At 30.0% G+C, this 20,199-nt stretch overlaps 1 protein-coding gene across 1 annotated transcript; it reads right to left on the reverse strand.

The window, feature by feature from the left end:
* Positions 1–278: 278 nt before the first annotated feature.
* LOC132739183 (IQ motif-containing protein H-like) lies at positions 279–20,179 on the reverse strand. Its single transcript, XM_060726848.1, has 3 exons — positions 20,022–20,179; positions 2,093–2,206; positions 279–449 (listed from the first exon to the last, which is right to left on the reverse strand). Exons 1-3 carry the CDS (start codon positions 20,073–20,075, stop codon positions 279–281), a joined length of 339 nt encoding a protein of 112 aa, XP_060582831.1. The 5' UTR covers positions 20,076–20,179.
* Between the last annotated feature and the right edge of the window lie 20 nt (positions 20,180–20,199).

A 20,199-nucleotide genomic window follows, 5' to 3' on the forward strand; every position in this document is an offset into this window, starting at 1 on the left:
TTTAGCTTTACACAATAGGCGCATCATTGAAAAAGTTGATTCATTTTCACTTAAAACACTTTTTATTTTGGATATGTGATGAATAGAATATCATATTTGTGTAGGTTCGTTAAAGAATTTATTGAACTCTTTAAATAAAATAATATCATGCTCGCCAGAGGCTTGCAATAATAATTTATATAATTTTATTCAACTTGTTCAATAAAATTCAGTATTGAACTTACACTCATTCAATATTCTCTATGTAAAAAAATAGCACAAATACATCAAAAATTTTTTTACCTTGGTACATATGACTGGCTCATGTCTATTCTCTGTTGACCACGGGTCTGTCGTTTGAGGTCCCATGTTGACTCAAGGGCCATAAACCCAGGTGCCTGGATAGCATCAGCACTTGGCAGGGTCTGCACCTGGTTGTTAAGCTGGCTAAGCATCTGCTCTGCTTTTTGCTGAAAAAAAAGGTGAATTACCCAGATGTATAATATTATATCATTTTGAAATACATTGCTGCTTTCATTTTAATGAAACTTCGTTATTGAAAAACAGTGTTGCTTTTATCTTTTAACTTTTCTAAGATTTAAGTTTTTTTATCTTTTTTAAGATTTAAATGATGCATTTCTGATATAAATAGAACAATTCAGATTTTAGAAATAAAAGATGAATTTCATGTTCATTTTGACAGTCCACAAAAAGAGAAATCTTCAAAATAACGGGCCCCTGATGATGGGCAAAAGATTTGACTTTTTCTCGGGTTTTAAAAGGGTTAAGGGGGCCCAAAAATTCCCTGCCCAAAACCCCTTTTTTGGGAGTGATAGGCCTTTGGCCAGTGCCCCCCTATTATGTTCTAAATAAAAGTGTGTGAAAGTTTTAACCCTTTTCGGGGGCATTAGTTTTGGAAATACTGACTTCAGAAAAAATTTAACCAATTTTTTTTGTGGAAAATCCCCCGGGGGTGAATAAAATTTTGTTCCCATATTTTTTTTTCAAAAAAATTTCAAAGGCTAAAAATTTTTTTGTAATGGGGTTAACCTGAAAAAAAAGCTGACACAAAATTCACAACCTTGCCTCACCCCAAAACTTTTGCCCAAAACCATTAAATTCATAAATCATTAAAAAGGCTTTAGAACATAGAAAAAATGGACTACAGAATAACTGCTCCAATTATCTTTGGAAATTTGATCAAATATAAATGACTTTAGGTTTCCTAGCCTGTGACCATTGCTTTTGTACATTAGTAATCATACGAAAATAACTTCCTTCAATTCAGGATTGATTTTTTACCTGGTATAAGCCCAATTACAGTCCCCTGATATGAATTTGGCCTGTCAGCAAATTATTAATTTATAAATTAAATGATGCCTTTTGTATAGCATGAATTAAAACTTCAAGGTTTTAAAAATGACTTTTTCAATTACATTATTATAACATGTTAAAATCTACCTTAAGTCAGAGTACCTGCAATATGGTATTATTACCCATTATACAAGTATAAAAAATTACCAAATATCATGAAAATTATAGTGAAACAAAGATAATATTTTTGAATATTAATTTATTTCTTACAGTTTTTACTGCTTGCAATTAGTTTACAAAAATTAATACATCATGTTCATTTGACCTGATGGCAAAAAAAGAACAAACTGGCCTAATGGCACAGAAGTACAAACTGGCCTAGTGGCAAAAAAGTACAAATTGGCCTAATAGCGCAGAAGTGCAAACTGGTCTAATGGCAAAAAAGAACAAACTGGCCTAATGGCACTGCTGAAAAATAACTGATTTGTTGGCTTAGAAGTGAAACCTGGCCAATCGGCTTAGAAGAGCAAACAAGTCTGTAGGTAAAGAGGAACAAACTGGCCAAATAACATAGAAGTGCAAACTGGCCCAATGGCAAAAAAGTACAAACTGACCTTATGGCAAAAAAGTACAAACTGGCCTAATAGCACAGATTCGTACAAACTGACCTGATGGCACAGAGGAGCAAACTGACATGATAAGTGAATAATAACTGGCTTGAACCATTACATTTAACATATCATTATCACTTACAGCAAGCAGTCAAAACATTAATCTCTTTCATTATCAAAATATTTACCTGAAGACCTTGTTCTGTTTTGTTGAGGGCATTTTCCAACTCCTCAATAGTAATACCTTTGCCATCACCTTTGTTTGTTAGATTCTCCCTCAACTGTCTGATATCATCTTGTACCTGCAAAAGTAAATGATACAAATATTCACACATTGTGTTTTCATTTTTATTACCAAAAAAAAATCTTGGAGGTTTTCCCAAAATATCTGAAATTTCAGATTCTGCAAAGTGATGATTTATGTACCTCTCATTTAATACCTTTCTGAAAATAATGGGTTTGTATTCCTTTGAATTTGAAACAGTTCATAAAACTTTTTTGAAGATTCAGCAGTTATTTCAACTTTCTGTTATCTCTTATGAACAGACCAAGTCTTTGTTTTTTTTATTTTATTGTGCTAGAGTGATTTCCCTTTCCAAAGTCTTTTATCCTCACACAGTCGGCCCTGTACAGTTGGCTATATAATATAGTATCACAAACAAATAAGACTATATCACAATCATATTAAAAAGTTAATTGACTTGGATGGTCTTTAAGAATTTTACACTATTTTCAGTAATAATGATTAAGTGTTATTAAAGATCTTATTAATATAATACATGTAATACCAAGATAAAAACCAATTGTCAGTTATATTAAATATATTAAAGAAATCTATTTGTTATAACAATTCTATTCAACATGACTGTTGTTGCATAATGAAAAATTTATACAAATAGAATCAATTCTGTTAAAATTTCATTTTTCAAAATTCAAAATTGCTTTTTTGAATATTCAGTTCTTGCAATAATGAGCCAAAATGCTAATATCCAATATGATCAATAACAAAAATATTTAACTATTATACTTACTTTATATAGAATGTTTTAATGACAATATTTATAATAGTTTGAAATATTGTCAATATTGATTCAGGCCATAATTCTATTTCAGGCAGTCATAAAAAATCAATTAAGTTTAAAACTTTAAACATAAAAAAGCTTTTCCTTAATGAAAAGGGTACAAAATTTTTTATAATCCCAAATTTAAATTTAAGTCAAGACAAAAAATTTAATTTAAATCCCCAATATCTTAAATGACCCTTCCATAAAAAAAAAGCCCCGGGGATATTAACCCAAAATGGTGACGACCTTTTTGTTCAAAGTGGGCAATTTTTAACCATTTAGCAATTGGACCAGTGGGGAAACCCTTTTTTTATTTAATAATTTTTTTTGGGGCCTTTTTTTCATTTTTAATTTTATATTTGAATTTTTTTCCCTTCAAACGTGTTGGAAGCATAACGTTTTTTGGGAAACACCCTTTTTTTCGTTCCGGAGCTGCAACAGAGTTTTTAAAAAATATAAAGTTCTTGTTCAAGGAAAAAAGGTTTTGCCACTGATGGGGTTTGAACCAACTCTTCAAGCAATCCTTAGATTACTAGTCTGACTCATTAACCACTTGGCAATGCCACCACATTACATTTTTAAGTATTAGATTCAGAAATCCCATACAAAACTGCTAAAGTGGCATTATTTCAAAAAATAATTTTCAGGTTCTCAACAACAAATTGAGCCAGGCATAGATTTATAACAGATATATTTCTCTTTTTTTTTTTTGCACCGCGCATTAACTTACAACAAAAAAAGATTATATGCATGATTATAAGTTAAATAATTCAAATTGTATGAATTTTTTTTTATTCTAATTAATTCAGCCTATTGAAAAATCTATTTACCAAAGGTATTTAAGAACATCATGTAGAGTTTTACTGAATGGTACTATGTCCAACATTATGCTTTACTTTAAATCTGGCTTTAATTCAAAATGTGTATCTTTTATCTACAATATGTACTCTGTAAACTCTGTAAAAAGATTTTTAAATCACTTTTTTTTTAAAGGGAAATTTCATGCGAATAGGGTAAATTTTTTAAAAACAAATAAAAAAATTGGCTTAAAAAAAGTGGGTCACTGGTGTGAATTTTTTAAAAAGACGAAAAAAAAAACAAATGCTTTAAAACAAAATCACAAAACATTTTTAATATTAAAAGCAGGAAACTGTCACAAAACCCATGTTTTTTAACCAAATATTAAAAACACTGTTTATTGGGAAGTGAAATGAAAAATTTTTTAAAAAGAAATCCTACAAAGTATATACATCTGGGCTGAATCAAAATTTAAAAAATTTTTTAATCATATACAACCCGGGAAAAATATTTTTAGTTTAAATGAGAAACAATTCTTAAATTTAAAAAAATCTCAAGTTTTTGGATTGTAAATTTTAAAAACAAAAAAAAAAAATACTACGAAACATGTTAGGGCATTTAAAAATTTTTATTAAATTTTAAAACAAAACAAAATTTTAAATATCAAAAAAAAGCCCTTTCCAAATTTCAAATGAGAGGTTTTTCCCTTAAAGGGGAAATGTTTTATTAGTATTTTTGTTTACAAACCATCAATGAAATTTAAAAAATTCTTACACTTAATAAAACATGCTTTTATTAAAATTTAATTTCTTTTTCCAATAAACAGAAAAGTTTTTTTTACCAATTTTAGTTAAATTATTTTTGGGATTTTTTTTTTCATGAACTTTTTTTTAACAATGCATAGACTATTGCATCTTAAAAAGGAATTATAAAAAGGCCAAAATTTTAAAAAAACTAAAAAACATTCTTGAAAAATTGGGTAAAAGGACATTTTTTTCCCCAAAATTGTAAATTTTTCCAAAAATTTTGTGAAAACCTTGGGAAAAGTTAAAAATAGTTGGCCCCTTGGGGAAAAAAAAAGGGTTAGGGAAAACCTTTTTTTTCAAAATTTTTTAAAAAAAAATTTTTGCCCCGGAAATTTTTAAAACATTGAGTTCATTGGGGAAAATTTTTTTTAAAAATTTTTTTGACCCTTGGCGGAAAAAATTTTTATATATAATTTAAAAAAAGGGGGCATTTAAAATAATTTTCATTTTTCTTTTAAATTTAAAAAATTTTTGGGGGAAAACAATGAAAAATTTTAATGGTTTCCAAAAAGGGGAAAACCTAACAGAAAATTCAGGAATCAAATTTTTAACTTCTTTTTAACCAATTTGGGTAACAATTTAAATGCTATAAATTTGGAAAAAAACTGAAAAATGACCATTTAAATAAAAATGTAAAATAAACAGTGGCATTTCTAAAGATTTTTACATTAGGCCAAAACCCAGGGGAACCTAAACAAAAAACCCAATTTTAAGGTTGCCAATAACGGGAACTGAACATTTAAAACTTTTAAAAGTAGAATTAACACAGGGAAACCCTTTAAACAGTACCCAAATTAACATTGGCCCCTAAACAAAAAACCAATTTTACAGGGGTAACAGGGGCCCGGGAAAAAAATTTACTGAAATTAAAAGGCCCCAAACAAAAACCAAATTTTAAAAGTAACCCAAAACAGGGTTTTTGAACGGGTGAACACTTTAAAAAATTGGGGCCAATAAACGGGGAAATTGACAAAAAAACCCACTTATAAATTGAAAAAAAACAAAAACATAAAACCCCCTTTAAAATGTGCCAATAAAAAAGGGACCCCAAAAACATTTAAACATTTTAAAAAATTGCCAAAAAAGGGAACACTAACAGTAAAACAACAAGTTGCCAAAAAACAGGGTTTTTAAAAATAAACCATTTTAAAAAAATGTCCTTTAAAAAGGGAAATTTAAAAAACCTTTTTACAGTTGAAAATTAAAACAGGGAAACTAACAGAAAACCACCTTAAAATGTCCAATAAAAAGGGGACTAAACAAAAAACCCTTTTTAAAAATTGAAATTAAAAAAAAGGGAAAACTACAGTAAACTTTAACAGTTCCCTTTTAAAACAGGGGGAACTCTTTTAAAAAGTGTCCCAAATTAAAAGGGGAACTGAAAAATAAACCTCTTTACATTCGGGAAATTAAAAGGGGGAACTAAAACAGTAAACCATTTAAAAGTGTGCCTTTAAACAGGGCACTGAAAAAAAGTAAACCACTTTTAAACCTCACTGGGATTTGGGAAAAAGAAAAACGAAACATTTTGTCTTTAAAATGAAAAAAGGAACAAGTGAAAAATTTTCAAAAATGTACAAAAAACATAAACAATGGCACCATTTTTTGTTTTCTATAAAAAAATGAAAATAAATGAAAAAAACCAAAAAAATTTAACTAATGTTAAAAAGTCATGAGAATTTAAAAAACCATTTTAAAACTTTAAAAATTTTAAAAAAAATAAAATTTTAAAAAAACAATCCCCTTTTATTAAAATAAATTTTTTTAAATTTTTGAGAAATTTGATAATTATAAATTATTTTTTTTAAAAATTTAAAATTTTTACACCCAACAAAACAAAATTTTTTTTAAACCAATTTAAAAAATTTTAAAGTACTTTTTGAGGGCCTTTAATTTAAACCTATTTTAATTTTTGGGAAAACTTTGAATCCCGGAAAATTTTTTTTTCCTTTGTAATCTCCCCCTGTAAGGGCGTTCAAAGAAAAAAGGGCAGCCTTTCTTGCTTACGACATTTTTCTTACCCTTTAAACCAAAAATTTTAAAATTAAAATTTCTGTTTATTTGATAAATTAACCCCAAACCCGGTTTTAAACAAAAATTTTTTAAAATAACTTTTTCCAACTTTAGAAAATTTCAAAAAAATTTTTAACTTTTAATTATTTTACAAAAAATTGTCAAATTCTCGGTAAAATTTTATTAATATCCCTGGAGGGAAAAAACACTTTTTTCACTTTTCCCAAATTTAGTTTTAATAATTAACAATGAAACCTGAATTTTAAAATATTTTAAAAACTCCTCAGGGATAATTTTGAAAAAATTCCCAAAATTTTATTTTTTTTTTCCCAAATTGTTGAAAAAATTTTATATAACAAAACAAACTTTTGTTTTTTAATACAAAAATTTTTTTAATTTTAATATTATTAATATTTAATAAAATTGTTTTAAATTTTGTTTTTATTATTTAAAAAAAACTTTTTTAAAAATTTTTTTGTTTTCCCCCAAACTTAAAATTCAAATTTTTAAGATCCCAATTTACTTTAAAAATTTTCCCCAAAATTAAACACAAAAAGTCGGTAATTTTAAAATAAAAAATTTCCCACCAAATTTTTGTTTTGTCCAGTTTCTGTTTAAACCCTTTTTTTAAAAATTTTGAAAAAACCTTAGTAAATTTTGTATCAATAAGGGAAGTTTTCACTTCTATTAAAAAAATTTTCAAAAAAATTTTCCCTCCCAAATTTTTTGGGGAAAATAAATGTTTAAAAATTAATGTTTACCAAAATGCTTTTTAAATTAAATTTTGGGCCCACTTTTCCCAAAAATTTGGTTTTAAATGAAATTTTGGGGAAAACTCTCCTTTTTTTAAATTTTTAGGGTTTTCCCCAATCTAAAAAATTGACCCGCTCATAAAACAAAACCAAAAAATAGTGGGTTTTGCGCCAGCATGGTTTCCAGACCAGCCTCCCGCATCCGCCGCAGTCTGATCAGGATCCATGCTGTTCGCTATCAGTTTTCTACTTCTGTAGGGTTTTTGTAAGCAACAGCATGGATTCCTGATCAAGGAATGCTGGTCAAACCCCCAAAACCCATTATGTTGGGTTTTGTATGGACTACGGTTTCCTAATTTTAAAACCCAAAATTCATATGGACAAGCAGCCAAAAAATAGCAAAGATGAGTTTAATGATGAATTTTTGCTCTACTTGTGGCCAAATTTGGTAAAAGGTTGCTAAAATGAAATTTTCACTTCCCCCTTTAAAAACCCACTGTGGGTTTGAAAACCCACACTCACAGTTTGTTGGTAGTGACAAAAAAAGCCCAGGCCAGAACCATTGCCTTGTAGCAATTTAATACTTGCAGTTTTTTAAGATCAATAGGTCATCACAATTGCCACTACCTTTTACAGACTATGCTGACATTTCAAACTTGTATATGACATCATTAATGACATAACCACCTAACTTTAGTTCATAAAAATCATCCAACGTAAAGGTTAGTTTATATTTCTTTATTCATGAACTTCTTTTAATCCCATATTATCGTGCCAGAATATATATTTATTCAAATAGTGAGAAATTACTTAGACAAACTTTGTTAATAAATTTTAAAGCAAACAAATAGTGTTGTACAAATAATATTAACTTTATACAAATATTTTTGCAGAAATCTGTCATTGATTTTTTCTGAATAATATAAACATATATATTTTGTGTGGCCCTATGAATTTTTCTTTGCATGATTTTAAATATTTTTAATTAATCTTACACAGACTGACAAATTACTTTAATAAAGTATGCTTAGGGGAACAGTTTCTGAAGAGTAAAAAAAAATTTCTTTTTCCCAAAGCAATCTGGGCAGTTTTTTTTAAAAATGTATCCCTTTAGGGGTCCTAACTGGGAAGACTGGGCTTGCTTACTGTGGGTAATTTTCCCCTTTAAAAAAAGTTATTATTTAAATTAAAACATTTTTAAATTAATTCATTATTTTTTATTTTTAATAATAAAAAATAATAAAATAATAAAAAAATAATTTTTAAAAATAAAAAAAAATATTCCAATTCATCATCCCTTTTTTTAAACCCAAAAATATAAAACAAAAAAATTTAACCCCCCCTTTATTGGAAAAATTTTTATAGTGTAAACCTAATTGAATAATTTTTTAAAAATTAAAAATTTTTTCATAGTAAACCAAATTAAATTTTAAAATGGAAATTTCCCTTTTAAAACCAAGAAAAAATGATTTTGGGGACTTTTTGGAATTTTGGGAAAAAAGGGTTTTTTTTAAACCCCCCTTTAAAAGATGGGGGTTGGGTTTTTACTTTAAACTTTTTCCCTTTTTTGCCCGCCCCTTACATGAAATCTTTGGGAAAAAAAATTTTTTTAAAAACATGCTTTTTTATTGGGGGAATATTTATCCCGTAACTTTAGCCTTTTTTTAAGGGTTTTTATACCCGTATATAAAAAAAAAATAATTTTTTTCGGGTTTTTTGATTTAAATTTTTTATTAATAATTTTCACAATTTCTTTATTAAAAGATTTTGCAAATATAAAACCCCCCTTTTTAAAAGATCGCCCCCTGTATTTAAAAATTTTATTTTTATAAATTTACAGTTTATGTAAAAACATTAGCAATTTGGGTTTAAATTTTAAAAATCGGCTTTAATTTTTCTAGTCATTTTTTTAAATTATGAAAAATTTTTTTTCAAAGAATAAATTTTAAAATTTTCATTTTTTATAAAAAAAATTGTTAAAAAAACAATTTAAATTAAAAAAAGCCCTTTTTTCAAAAAATAAAATTATTTTTTTTGGGTATAAATTTTTCCCCAAACCCAAAAACAATTGGGTTTCCTGACTTTATTTTATTTAAATTTTTTTAAGTAAAATTTTAAATTATTCCTTTTTTTAAAAGTGCATTTTTATTCCCTATTTTAATTTTGTTTTTGGGAAAATTTTTAATTTATTTATTCAAAAATTTAAAAAATTATTTTGAAATTTTTAAAAATTTTTCTTAATTTAAAACTATCATTCTGAAATTGGGCCTTTTTGGTTTTTAAAAAATTGAAATAAAAATTCCTTTTTAACCCCTTTTACAAAACACTCAGGTTTTTTTTATCTTTCTGAATTAAAAAACAGTTCTAAATAAAATAACATAAAATCTTTAATTCTTTTTGATGTGTTAAAAAAAAGCCCATTTTCCTGATGTGCCCCCAAAAACATTTTTTAAAAAAGATTATATTTTTTTTTATTGGAAATCAAACAGCCAAAAAAAAAAATTAAAAAATGAGCTTTTCCCTTTTAAAAGATTTTTAACAAAAAAAAAAATTTTAAAAAGGGGTTTTAAAGGTTTCAATTTTTTGCTAAATTTGGAAAACATAAAAAAAAGGTTTTTTAAAAAAGCACATTTTAAATTTCAAAAAAAAAGGAAAAAAAATGAAAAAATTTTCCCCAACCATTTTTAAAAACCCCGTTTTTTTGTTAAAATTTTTATAAAGAAAACAAAACCCTAAAAAACCCCTTTGAGCCTAATCTTTAATTTACATGCATTTTAAATTTTTTTCATTTTTAAAAACCTTAAACCCCTTTTTTAAACAATTTTTAAAAACTATTTCAAATATTTCTTATCACTATGATTCACAATACAACTGATAAAGTAATAAAAAGACAGGTTGATTCTGTAATCCAGTCGTAAATACTGAGCTTTTTTTATCGTGACACAGCCAAAAATAAAAAAGTCCTCGTGATCCCTCGTTAACGTATTTTCATTAACATAGAAAATTTCAAATTAAATATTCCAGCACTGTCATAGGATCTATCAATACACAGCGTCTAAAATAAAAAAAATCTTCACAAATCCGAGTGCGACCATTTTTTTCACGGAACGAAATTTCTTACGTAACTATTTTTCTATTTCTTATCTCGATCTTATCCGAGTTCCGCGTTTAAAATCCAGACCTGCAAGAAAATTAACCTAGGCCAGAAAAATCAATACAGTTCTATAAAATCAATTGCCTAAGAGACATTAAGCACTTCTAACTATTTGCATGTCATATATTTTGAAAACTTAATATTTGAAGATAACTGTTACGGCAAAGTGAAAAAAAAACAAAATGAAGACTTGATTTCGATCAATCATGTTTGTACACTGTGTACATAGTTCATACAAATACTGGTGGCAAAAAGCCTTTCAAGTGTTTTTGAAGTACAAACCATGCAAATGTTGAATAACAAATTGAAGATAAAGAAAAATTATGAGTACCTTTAATCAGCTGGTTGCTAGAGTCAATATGTACAAATATGTTCCTTTTTTTCTTCTTTTTTTTTTATAAAATATTATCACTCAACAATCTATTATTTGTTGTTGTTTTTTATATCACCTATCTAGTTATTTAAAATGACAATTATATAATATTAAAGAAATTGAAATAATACATGTATATTGACAGAAATATTCCTGAATATTATTTCATTAGTAACTTAACCTTTGCATAAGGTGCTTAGAGCATCTTTATAATTAAGTAATTATTATTGCAGTCATTTACTTTACCAAGAAAGGATCAAACTTGGCGCTTCCATTTGAAACCTCATACTGATCCAAGCAAAATTCAAAAACATGTTCTAGTAAACCCTTACCAACCTAAAATAGCTTAAATGGACTTGTCCATCTTTCAATCTAGACAAAACCAATCACCAATTTAAGGGAAACTCTCAAAATAAGTACTTAATACTTACAGGTCAGCAAGTAGTACACTGCAGGAACCATGTTGTTTCACAATTTGAAACCATTTATTAGTAATTACTATTACAAATCAATTAATGAAAAACAAATAACAGAGAAATGAAAATACAACTGAATAAATTTTCTAGAGTACAGTAAAATGCCACCTAACGACCACGCCACAAATAGGACCACGCCGTTATTACGGGCACTTTTTAAAAGTACAAAATATTTGCCTTTACCTTTACCTTTACCTTCTCCTTCTTCTGAGCATTTAAGCCAAGATGGCTTGTAAGCTCCTCCTATACAGTATTATCAAGTTAACTTCAGTAAATGTCACTTGTATTAAATCTTTGACTTTGCCAGCTCCGGTCGAGTAAAGTTTTAAATGTCAAAACACTTTCACTGAGAACAATGTTTTCATCTAGGTTATTCCACTGGTCAATGCATCTAATAGGAAATGAATTTTTCCTTAGTGTTTTATTCACACTTGGTTTAAATAGTTGGAATATATGTCCACGTGTACAGTTATCATTGAACACAAAAAATTTATCCGGGTCAACATTATCAAACCCATTAATTATTTTATAAATTTGAATGAGGTCAAATCGTTGTCTACGATATAAAAGTGTTGGCAAATTAAGCCTAACAAGTCTTTGTTCATAGGACAAACCTTTCAATGATGGAATAATTCTAGTTGCCCTTCTTTGAATATTTTCAATCAATTGAATGTTTTTCTTTGTAGATGGAAAATAAACAGAAGATCCATAGTCAACAATTGATCTTATCAGACTTTTGTAAACAGTCAAGAACATAGGTATTGTCATGCAGGAAAAACTTCTCTTTATTAAACCCGTTAATTTCTTTGTACGGTTTACAGTATTTAAGACATGTTGATCAAATTTAAGATTATCTTGGAATGTGATGCCGAGATCCTTCTCACTATCAACTTTAGGTAAAGAGATATTTTGACTATTAGAGTCTTTCATTTCGTAGATATATGGAAGCTTGACGTTACCAATCTGCATTGATTTACATTTAGGAATGGAAAATTGAAGCAGCCAGTCCTCTGACCAGTCACATAAACGTAGTAAGTCTTGTTGAAGTAACAACTGATCGTTTTGAGAATAAATCTTCCTGTATAATTTGCTATCATCAGCAAATAATTTACATGTAGACTGAACAACTTCAGGCAAATCATTTATGTAAATGATAAATAAAACTGGACCAAGGACCGAACCTTGCGGAACTCCTGACGTGATATTAGACCAAGTAGAAAAACTATCTTCAACACAAACCCTTTGTCTCCTATTAGTGAGAAAATTTTGTATCCAATTCAGTATGGGATTGTCAATACCATAGTTCTTTAACTTCAAAAGTAAACGATTGTGAGGTATAGTATCAAAAGCTTTTTTAATGTCCAAATAAATTGAGTCTACTTGACAACTGTCATCAAAAGCTTTAGTCCAATCTTCTAAAACAGTCAGAAGTTGAAGAATACAATTCCTTTTGTTTCTGAAGCCAAATTGGTCATCCGAGAAAAGGTTATTTATATTCATGTGTTGCATTAGGGTGTCACGAACAGTTTTTTCACACATTTTACATGTTATTGAAGTAAGAGAGATAGGGCGATAATTTGAAGGATCACATTTATCACCCTTGCTTTTGTACAAAGCTTTAACATTAGCTTCTTTCCAAGCATCTGGTAAATCACCATTCTTAAAGGTTTTATTCATTATCCTACATAAAGGATCACATAAAACAGCTGCAGATTCTCGTAATAAATAAGGATGAAGACCGTCATTGCCCATGGATTTGGAGACATTAAGATGACGAAGTCTTTGAAAAACAGTGTCTTTATCAACTACAAGTTCAGAAATAGGACTACCATGATACTTCAAGTCAAAATTTGGTAAGTTACCTCCTGGCTCATTAATGAATACAGACATAAAGAAATCATTCAAAAGTTCAGCTTTACCTAGGTTATTTTTCACAAAATCATTATTTTCATCTTTCAAGTCATAAATTCCAGTCTTACACTTAATTTGATTTCTTACATACGCCCAAAAACCTTTCGGGTTGACCTTCATATCGAATATAATATCACTTTCAAATTTCCGCCTAGCATTTCTAATAGTTTTAGTGCAAATATTCCTTGCTTTACAGTAATTCTTATAATTTTCATATGATCTAACATGAAGATATCTCATCCAAGCCTTGTGTTTAATTTTAACTTTCAGAATACAGTCATTGTTCAACCATTTCTTCTTTTTTCTGGAACTATTATTCTTTTTTAGAGGAATATGATTATCAATAGCCATATTAATATTCTTGGTGAAAAATTCATAACTGTCGTTTACAGACAAATCATTAATATCATCCCACTGAACTAGTTCAAGGTCGGAAGAAATAGCAGAGTAGTCTCCTTTAAAGAAGTTTCTTCTGGGAACCAAGTTTTTGTTTTCAACAGGATTCAAATTCAAAACTATATTTAAAGCAACATGATCACTTGCCCCCAAATTGTTTTTAAATTGTATTTCAGTCACACACTCAGGTTTGTCAACCAAAACCAAGTCAAGAATATTGGAGGCCTGTCCATGCCGATATCGAGTTGGTTCCTCTACCAATTGTGAAAGGAAATTATCACGAAGACATTCTATAAATTTAAAATCTATGTGATGAACATTGTGTGGAGTAATCCAGTCCTCCCAAGAGATAGATGGTAGATTAAAATCACCAACAACAAGTAAATAATCATGTGATAAATTACATGCATAGTCTATTAAGTCACATATTTTGCTATTATTAAGATCTGTACTTGTAGGGCTTCTATAAACAGCACCCAGTAACAAATTAACATTAGAATTCAGCATCACAGAGCACCAACATGATTCCTCATAAGGATAAACATTTAAAACGGAAATATCCTGTACAGACATGTTGTTCTTGTAGTAAATACATACACCTCTTGATTTTTCCTTGATTACACTTTTAATAATGTCATAACCTGTAATTTTTAATTCAGCATTGTCAATATCAGTAGAAAGTCCAAGTTTAGGGAAGACCTCAGTAATAATGATGATATTTGGTTTAGTTAATTCAATCTCAACTTCAAGTTCATCACGCTTGTTGAGTAAACTGTCAGCATTTGTGTAATATATATTAAAAATATCAATAGATGCTTCAATATTACCAATATTACGGGCATCTTCACAAGAAATAGTATCCTCACTAAGTACAAAAGAGCTTTCAGTTTCATAATCACTAATGTCTGAATTAGATTCATCTGTAGCCGAGTAACTTATAATTGAATCACCCGATTCTAATGTTACATTATGAATATCAAAACGTGAAGACAAAGTATCTTCATGTTCATAATTTGAATAACTGGTATCAATAACAGGAACATCGATAACTGGAACGTCTGTAACTGGAACGTCTGTAACTGGAACAAAACTGTTACGAACTGGAACATTTAAATTATATACAGGAGTTTTATGTTTTTCAAAGTTCCTAACGAAAAGAAAACCCAGATGTACTAGAAGTACCTCCCGAGTTACCTGCTAACTGTGAAGCATTTACATTTTTCTTCATTCCTTCTTTATTCTTTGAGAAAAATGACCAGTATACCGACCACGTCTCTAATCCGGCATAACGACCACTTCTGTCAGACATTTGTGTGTATTTCTTATCAAAACATTAACCTGTATAACGACCATGCAACATAATGGCCAGACATCACTTTGTGTTTATTGCCCCCCCATTAATTGTCGTAATCTTCCCTCTGGCGTAAACAAATACACCGGGTCAAACGAGGTCATTAATATGTATCAATTGATTAGACGCTTGCTTTACGATGTATCTTTAGCATTCAAGCGTCAACATGATCAGTTTAAACCACTTCTGGCTAATTAATCTAAGCACCTATGGTGTGAGAAACGATTAATTTGTCAGCGTAATTAGGATGTAATAAACAGGTAAATAGCATTTAAAATTGGTTGTTGTGCATCACATTGTATAGCAAGTATGGTAAAAATTGAAAATTACACCAAATTTTCAGTTCATGTCACAGGCAATCGTTGTGTGGCTTGGATAGTATACATGTACATGACCACGCCCACTTATTTTTTATAACTTTTTTTTTCACTAAAATATTTTTTCATTCAAAATGTTTTTAAAATATCTTATTTTCAATAAATCAACAAAGGAAATTTGTTTTTAAAAATTTCATCCATAATTACTATAAGATGCATGTACATGTACACTATCCAAGCCACACAACGATTGCCTGTGGTTCATGTGTGCTTTATTTCGATATGAAATTAATGTATAAATCATAATGAGAGTCATATTTTATACCTCATATTTTTCTTCTAAAGGGGAGACTTAACACACTAGCTGTAAATTAATATTTTCATTATGTTAATGATGTATCATATTTATAATTATCATGCATTAAAAATGTTTTTTGTTTAAAAAAAATATGTGTTTCTTTTTACTCATTTAATCAAGTACATTTGCCATGTGCATAAAACTATACAAGGTATACATTAAGTTAAGTTGGACTTCGTCAGCTATTAAAGTGACTTATTCACTATTAAGACCAATTCACTATTAAGACCACTTTGAGTCAGTCCCGTAAGTGGTCTTAATAGAGAGAATTTACTGTATCAATTTTTTAATATTTATTTTCTTTTAATGTTGAAAAGTAGGGATACCACGGCTATTACAGTAAAAAAAAATCATAGGGCAAAGCTGTGCTCAGATGAAATGAGCAAATTAAGGGACCTAGCTGTAGAAAGTCTAAATTTCACCAACTGGTAAAAATATGAAAAAGAAATAAGCTATCTATTTCATTTCTGTAAGTTTATATGACCTTATAAAAACAGTTGTTAAATGCAACTTTGCTTTGAATATTACAATTAACCCTCACTCATTAGCCCCGGTAATATAAGCTTATAACCATTTATACTGTGAGTGGGCCATATAACCTGTTAAAAATATTTATAACTTAAAAATATGTCAGCGACAGTAGAATGTTCAAAATTTCTTTAATGAAATGCTGAAGAAAAAAACCCTAGAATATCATAGAAGGTGGTCCAACAGTTACTTAGTCCAAAATTTAAACATTAAGCACTTGTGACAGTTTTATTGACATATTGGGCTTTGCAAGAAGTTTCATATAATGTATCTTAAAAAAAGCAACGTCATATTTATAGGACTGGATGTTATACACTTCTGTAAAAAAAAATAATGCAAGAATTAAAAATACAACATTCTTCAAGTGACACAAAGATTACATAATAACTTTAAGGGACAGGAAAATGAGATTATGCTTTAAGGTGCTTTAGGCAGTCAGACGTAGGTTTTGAATATTATATAATGAATGAAAGGTATTCATCTACTATTACATTATTTTCAAAAACTCAAAATTAATAACTTCACATTATGATCTTTAAAGAAAAGTTCATACTGGTATATGATACAATGTAGTTTCCAAACAAAAACTTCAGTTATAATATAAAAATTTAATACACCCACTCAAACATGATTTACATATCATTAAGCCACTGTTTGGGCATGATTAATTACACCTTAAAGAAATCAATTCATTTATACTCAAGCTAAATAGGAGAAATTTTAGGTGAAGTTTTCATAGACTATTAGTTTATTTTTCCATTCTGTCCACAGATCATAGGTATTGTTGCAGAACAACAAAACTTAAAGGGTCATCATATGGCAGAATTTCTGTGCACACCTGCCACAACCCGGAAGCTTTGGTATTCACAAGGTCCTGTTTGGATAACACATATGATAACTGATACAGTTCTTTAAAATCTCAGAATTTGTTTATCTACTACCTAACATGAATTCAGTATCATGTTGTCTGCACAATGGGATTTCAATTGATCAAAGAAACACTCAACAGTTGACAAATGTAAATGGATTGTATGCAAAATATAAGTACAATGTGCTTCTTTTGTGCTGTAATTACTTGCATGCCAGTATGGTTTATCATATCCATCAATCTATCTTCCACTTAAATGTCAAACCCCTCGCGGGGACATAGACATGTCTGCACGTCGAAATCGCAAGAAAGTTAAACAGAATAATTTCATATCTATCTTCCACTAATGTCAAACCCCTCGCGGGGACATAGACATGTCTGCACGTCGAAATCGCAAGAAAGTTAAACAGAATAATTTCATATCTATCTTCCACTAATGTCAAACCCCTCGCGGGGACATAGACATGTCTGCACGTCGAAATCGCAAGAAAGTTAAACAGAATAATTTCATATCTATCTTCCACTAATGTCAAACCCCTCGCGGGGACATAGACATGTCTGCACGTCGAAATCGCAAGAAAGTTAAACAGAATAATTTCATATCTATCTTCCACTAATGTCAAACCCCTCGCGGGGACATAGACATGTCTGCACGTCGAAATCGCAAGAAAGTTAAACAGAATAGTTTCATATCTATCTTCCACTAATGTCAAACCCCTCGCGGGGACATAGACATGTCTGCGCGTCGAAATCGCAAGAAAGTTAAACAGAATAATTTCATATCTATCTTCCACTAATGTCAAACCCCTCGCGGGGACATAGACATGTCTGCGTGTCGAAATCGCAAGAAAGTTAAACAGAGTTGATTTAAAAGAGGATAAAAGAATATTAAAAATGTTAAAAACATGGTCTGGAAAACTAGGGTGAGACATGTTCAATGCAAGCTAATTGGCTGCAATGAACTGCTCTGAGGTAGGGAGTAGGTGACTGCAGGGATTAGGTGGTTCATTAGTGGCATACTGTCCTAGAATAGAAAAATAACAGTCTGAAGTTACTGTGAATAACCTATAACACAGGGAATGGCCATGGTGTGATGTTCAGGGAGAGGGGTGTCACATATTCTTCTATGGGGATAGCAACCAGACCATGGTGAATCTTATAGAAAAGGGATAACCTACATGTAGCATATATACATCTGAGTACCTGAGTTTCAGAAGTTTAATTGAGTGAAGTCTGACCATAATCTAGCTTGACCCATCAGGCTGATCTTCTTTTGACATTATCAATTTGATCTATTTGTATTGGGGAGACCATACCTTGGAATCATATTCAAGCTAGGGTCTGACTAAAGTCTGGAAAGCAATGTACTGAATGGATTGGAATTAAACATTTATGTTTCTGCGTAGGAATCCTAAGGTTTGGTTTGCTTTCTTGGATGTCCTGTTTATATGGGCATCCCATGTAAGGTTTTCTGATATATCCATGCCTAGGTATTTAGCTGAGGTAACTGATTCTAATTGGACTCCATGAGATAATATTGTGTTGGGAAAGGATGTTTCCCTTTTGTGACGTTGATAACTTGACACTTGGAGGGGTTAAATTCCATATCCCACTCCTACTCCCACTTTTCTAACCAATTAAGTTCATTTGGAGGGTGACCGGTTTGTAGTCTAGATATCAGAGCAATGTATATTGCAGTTATGCAGTATCATCTGCAAACAAGCGGACCTGGGAATTCAAGTTTTGTGGAAGGTCATTTATATAGGCAAGAATCAGGAGGGGTCATGGACCTGAGCCTTGGGGGATACCTGAGGAATTACAGGGATGGGGTTAGAGCAGCTGCCATTTAACACATTGGACAGTGTTTCTGCCAGACTAGATTTTTTGGGGTCATTTGTGACCCTCTGTATGAAAATATGGGGGTCACTTGAAATTATTATGGGTCAAATTTTGAGAAAGTAAAAAATACAAAAGTAAATCTCATAATTGTTTGATTTCATATGTTAACTTCAATTTCTCACTTTTTGCGGTTGCAAATGAAAACCAAATCTTATTTGCATTAAAACATTTAACCTGTCATATGTCTGTTTATTGCAGAAACTTTGATATTTTTGGCCACTAAAGCAGAGATGTTGATAGCATTCATTGTTATCTAGTCACTGACATAAGCCTCTATCTTTTGTGGTGTGCTTGCCATTGTGAGAAAAGCGTCTGCATGCACAAATGTCCATTTACACCCAGACCATGCATGTCTAAATCCCGGATACCGTGACTTATTGTAGAACGGTTAAATGTTGTGCCGATAACGACACAGAATAGGTTAGCAATTTATACATACCCGCAGATGGCCATTTCGGAAACTCAAACATTAATTGCCGATTTTAACGGGATGGTGCTTATAATAGGAGAAATAACTTAATGAAAATGCATCTAATTACATGTAAGGCAGATTATGACTGCGTCAAAGAAAATGCGCTTTGCGTTTTTCAATGCATCATTCGTGATATAATTATTGCATCAAAAACACAAGAAATGCAGAGTAGTGGAAACACTGTGGACAGCATCTAACAATTTATCCTATGTATCTAAATTTCAATGACTTATTGTAACTGCCAACAACAAACATCCAGGGAAGGGCGGGATAGCTGGAGGGATGTGATGTCATTTTGTTTTACTTGTCTCCCTACTCTTAGTCTCCTACATGTAGCTGCTTCAATATGTTGTGGTGGTTTCTGTTTTGATTGTTATTGTAAATTTTGGGCAGGGATTTTAACAACTGATATACTCAGTAAAGCAGGGACTTTACAAAGGGCGATAATAAAATGCAAATGTTTAAAACTTAATAACATGACAAAACAAACCTTCAAATGAATTGAAAGCATATGGCAATGCACTGTTACTGACAAGAATTTATGATTTAAATGTTGTTTTAAATGTCAATAAATGTCTTGCCTTTATCAATATTTGCCCAACATCCTCAGGTCGATGTTCTATATCCGTCATCATTTTTCTCAATTTAAATCAATTCATTCACGTGCATAAATCAGTGTATCAACTTGTCATCACTAATCTGCAGCCATTTAGGTTCCTCAGCAACAGTAAACAGCTTTCGGATATCCTCGGGCTTATT

Source organism: Ruditapes philippinarum, unplaced genomic scaffold (genome assembly GCF_026571515.1).
Source record: "Ruditapes philippinarum isolate M1 unplaced genomic scaffold, ASM2657151v2 ctg11324_1_1_1_1, whole genome shotgun sequence".
NCBI classification, from domain to species: domain Eukaryota; kingdom Metazoa; phylum Mollusca; class Bivalvia; order Venerida; family Veneridae; genus Ruditapes; species Ruditapes philippinarum.

Excerpts from the sequence above, each read along its gene's own strand:
- LOC132739183 (XM_060726848.1), bottom strand. The coding sequence starts at position 20,075 with ATGATGACGGATATAGAACATCGACCTGAGGATGTTGGGCAAATATTG. Across the intron at positions 2,207-20,021 it reads TTGGGCAAATATTGATAAAG|GTACAAGATGATATCAGACA; the intron begins GCAAGACATTTA and ends TTACTTTTGCAG. Across the intron at positions 450-2,092 it reads AAACAGAACAAGGTCTTCAG|CAAAAAGCAGAGCAGATGCT; the intron begins GTAAATATTTTG and ends CTTTTTTTTCAG.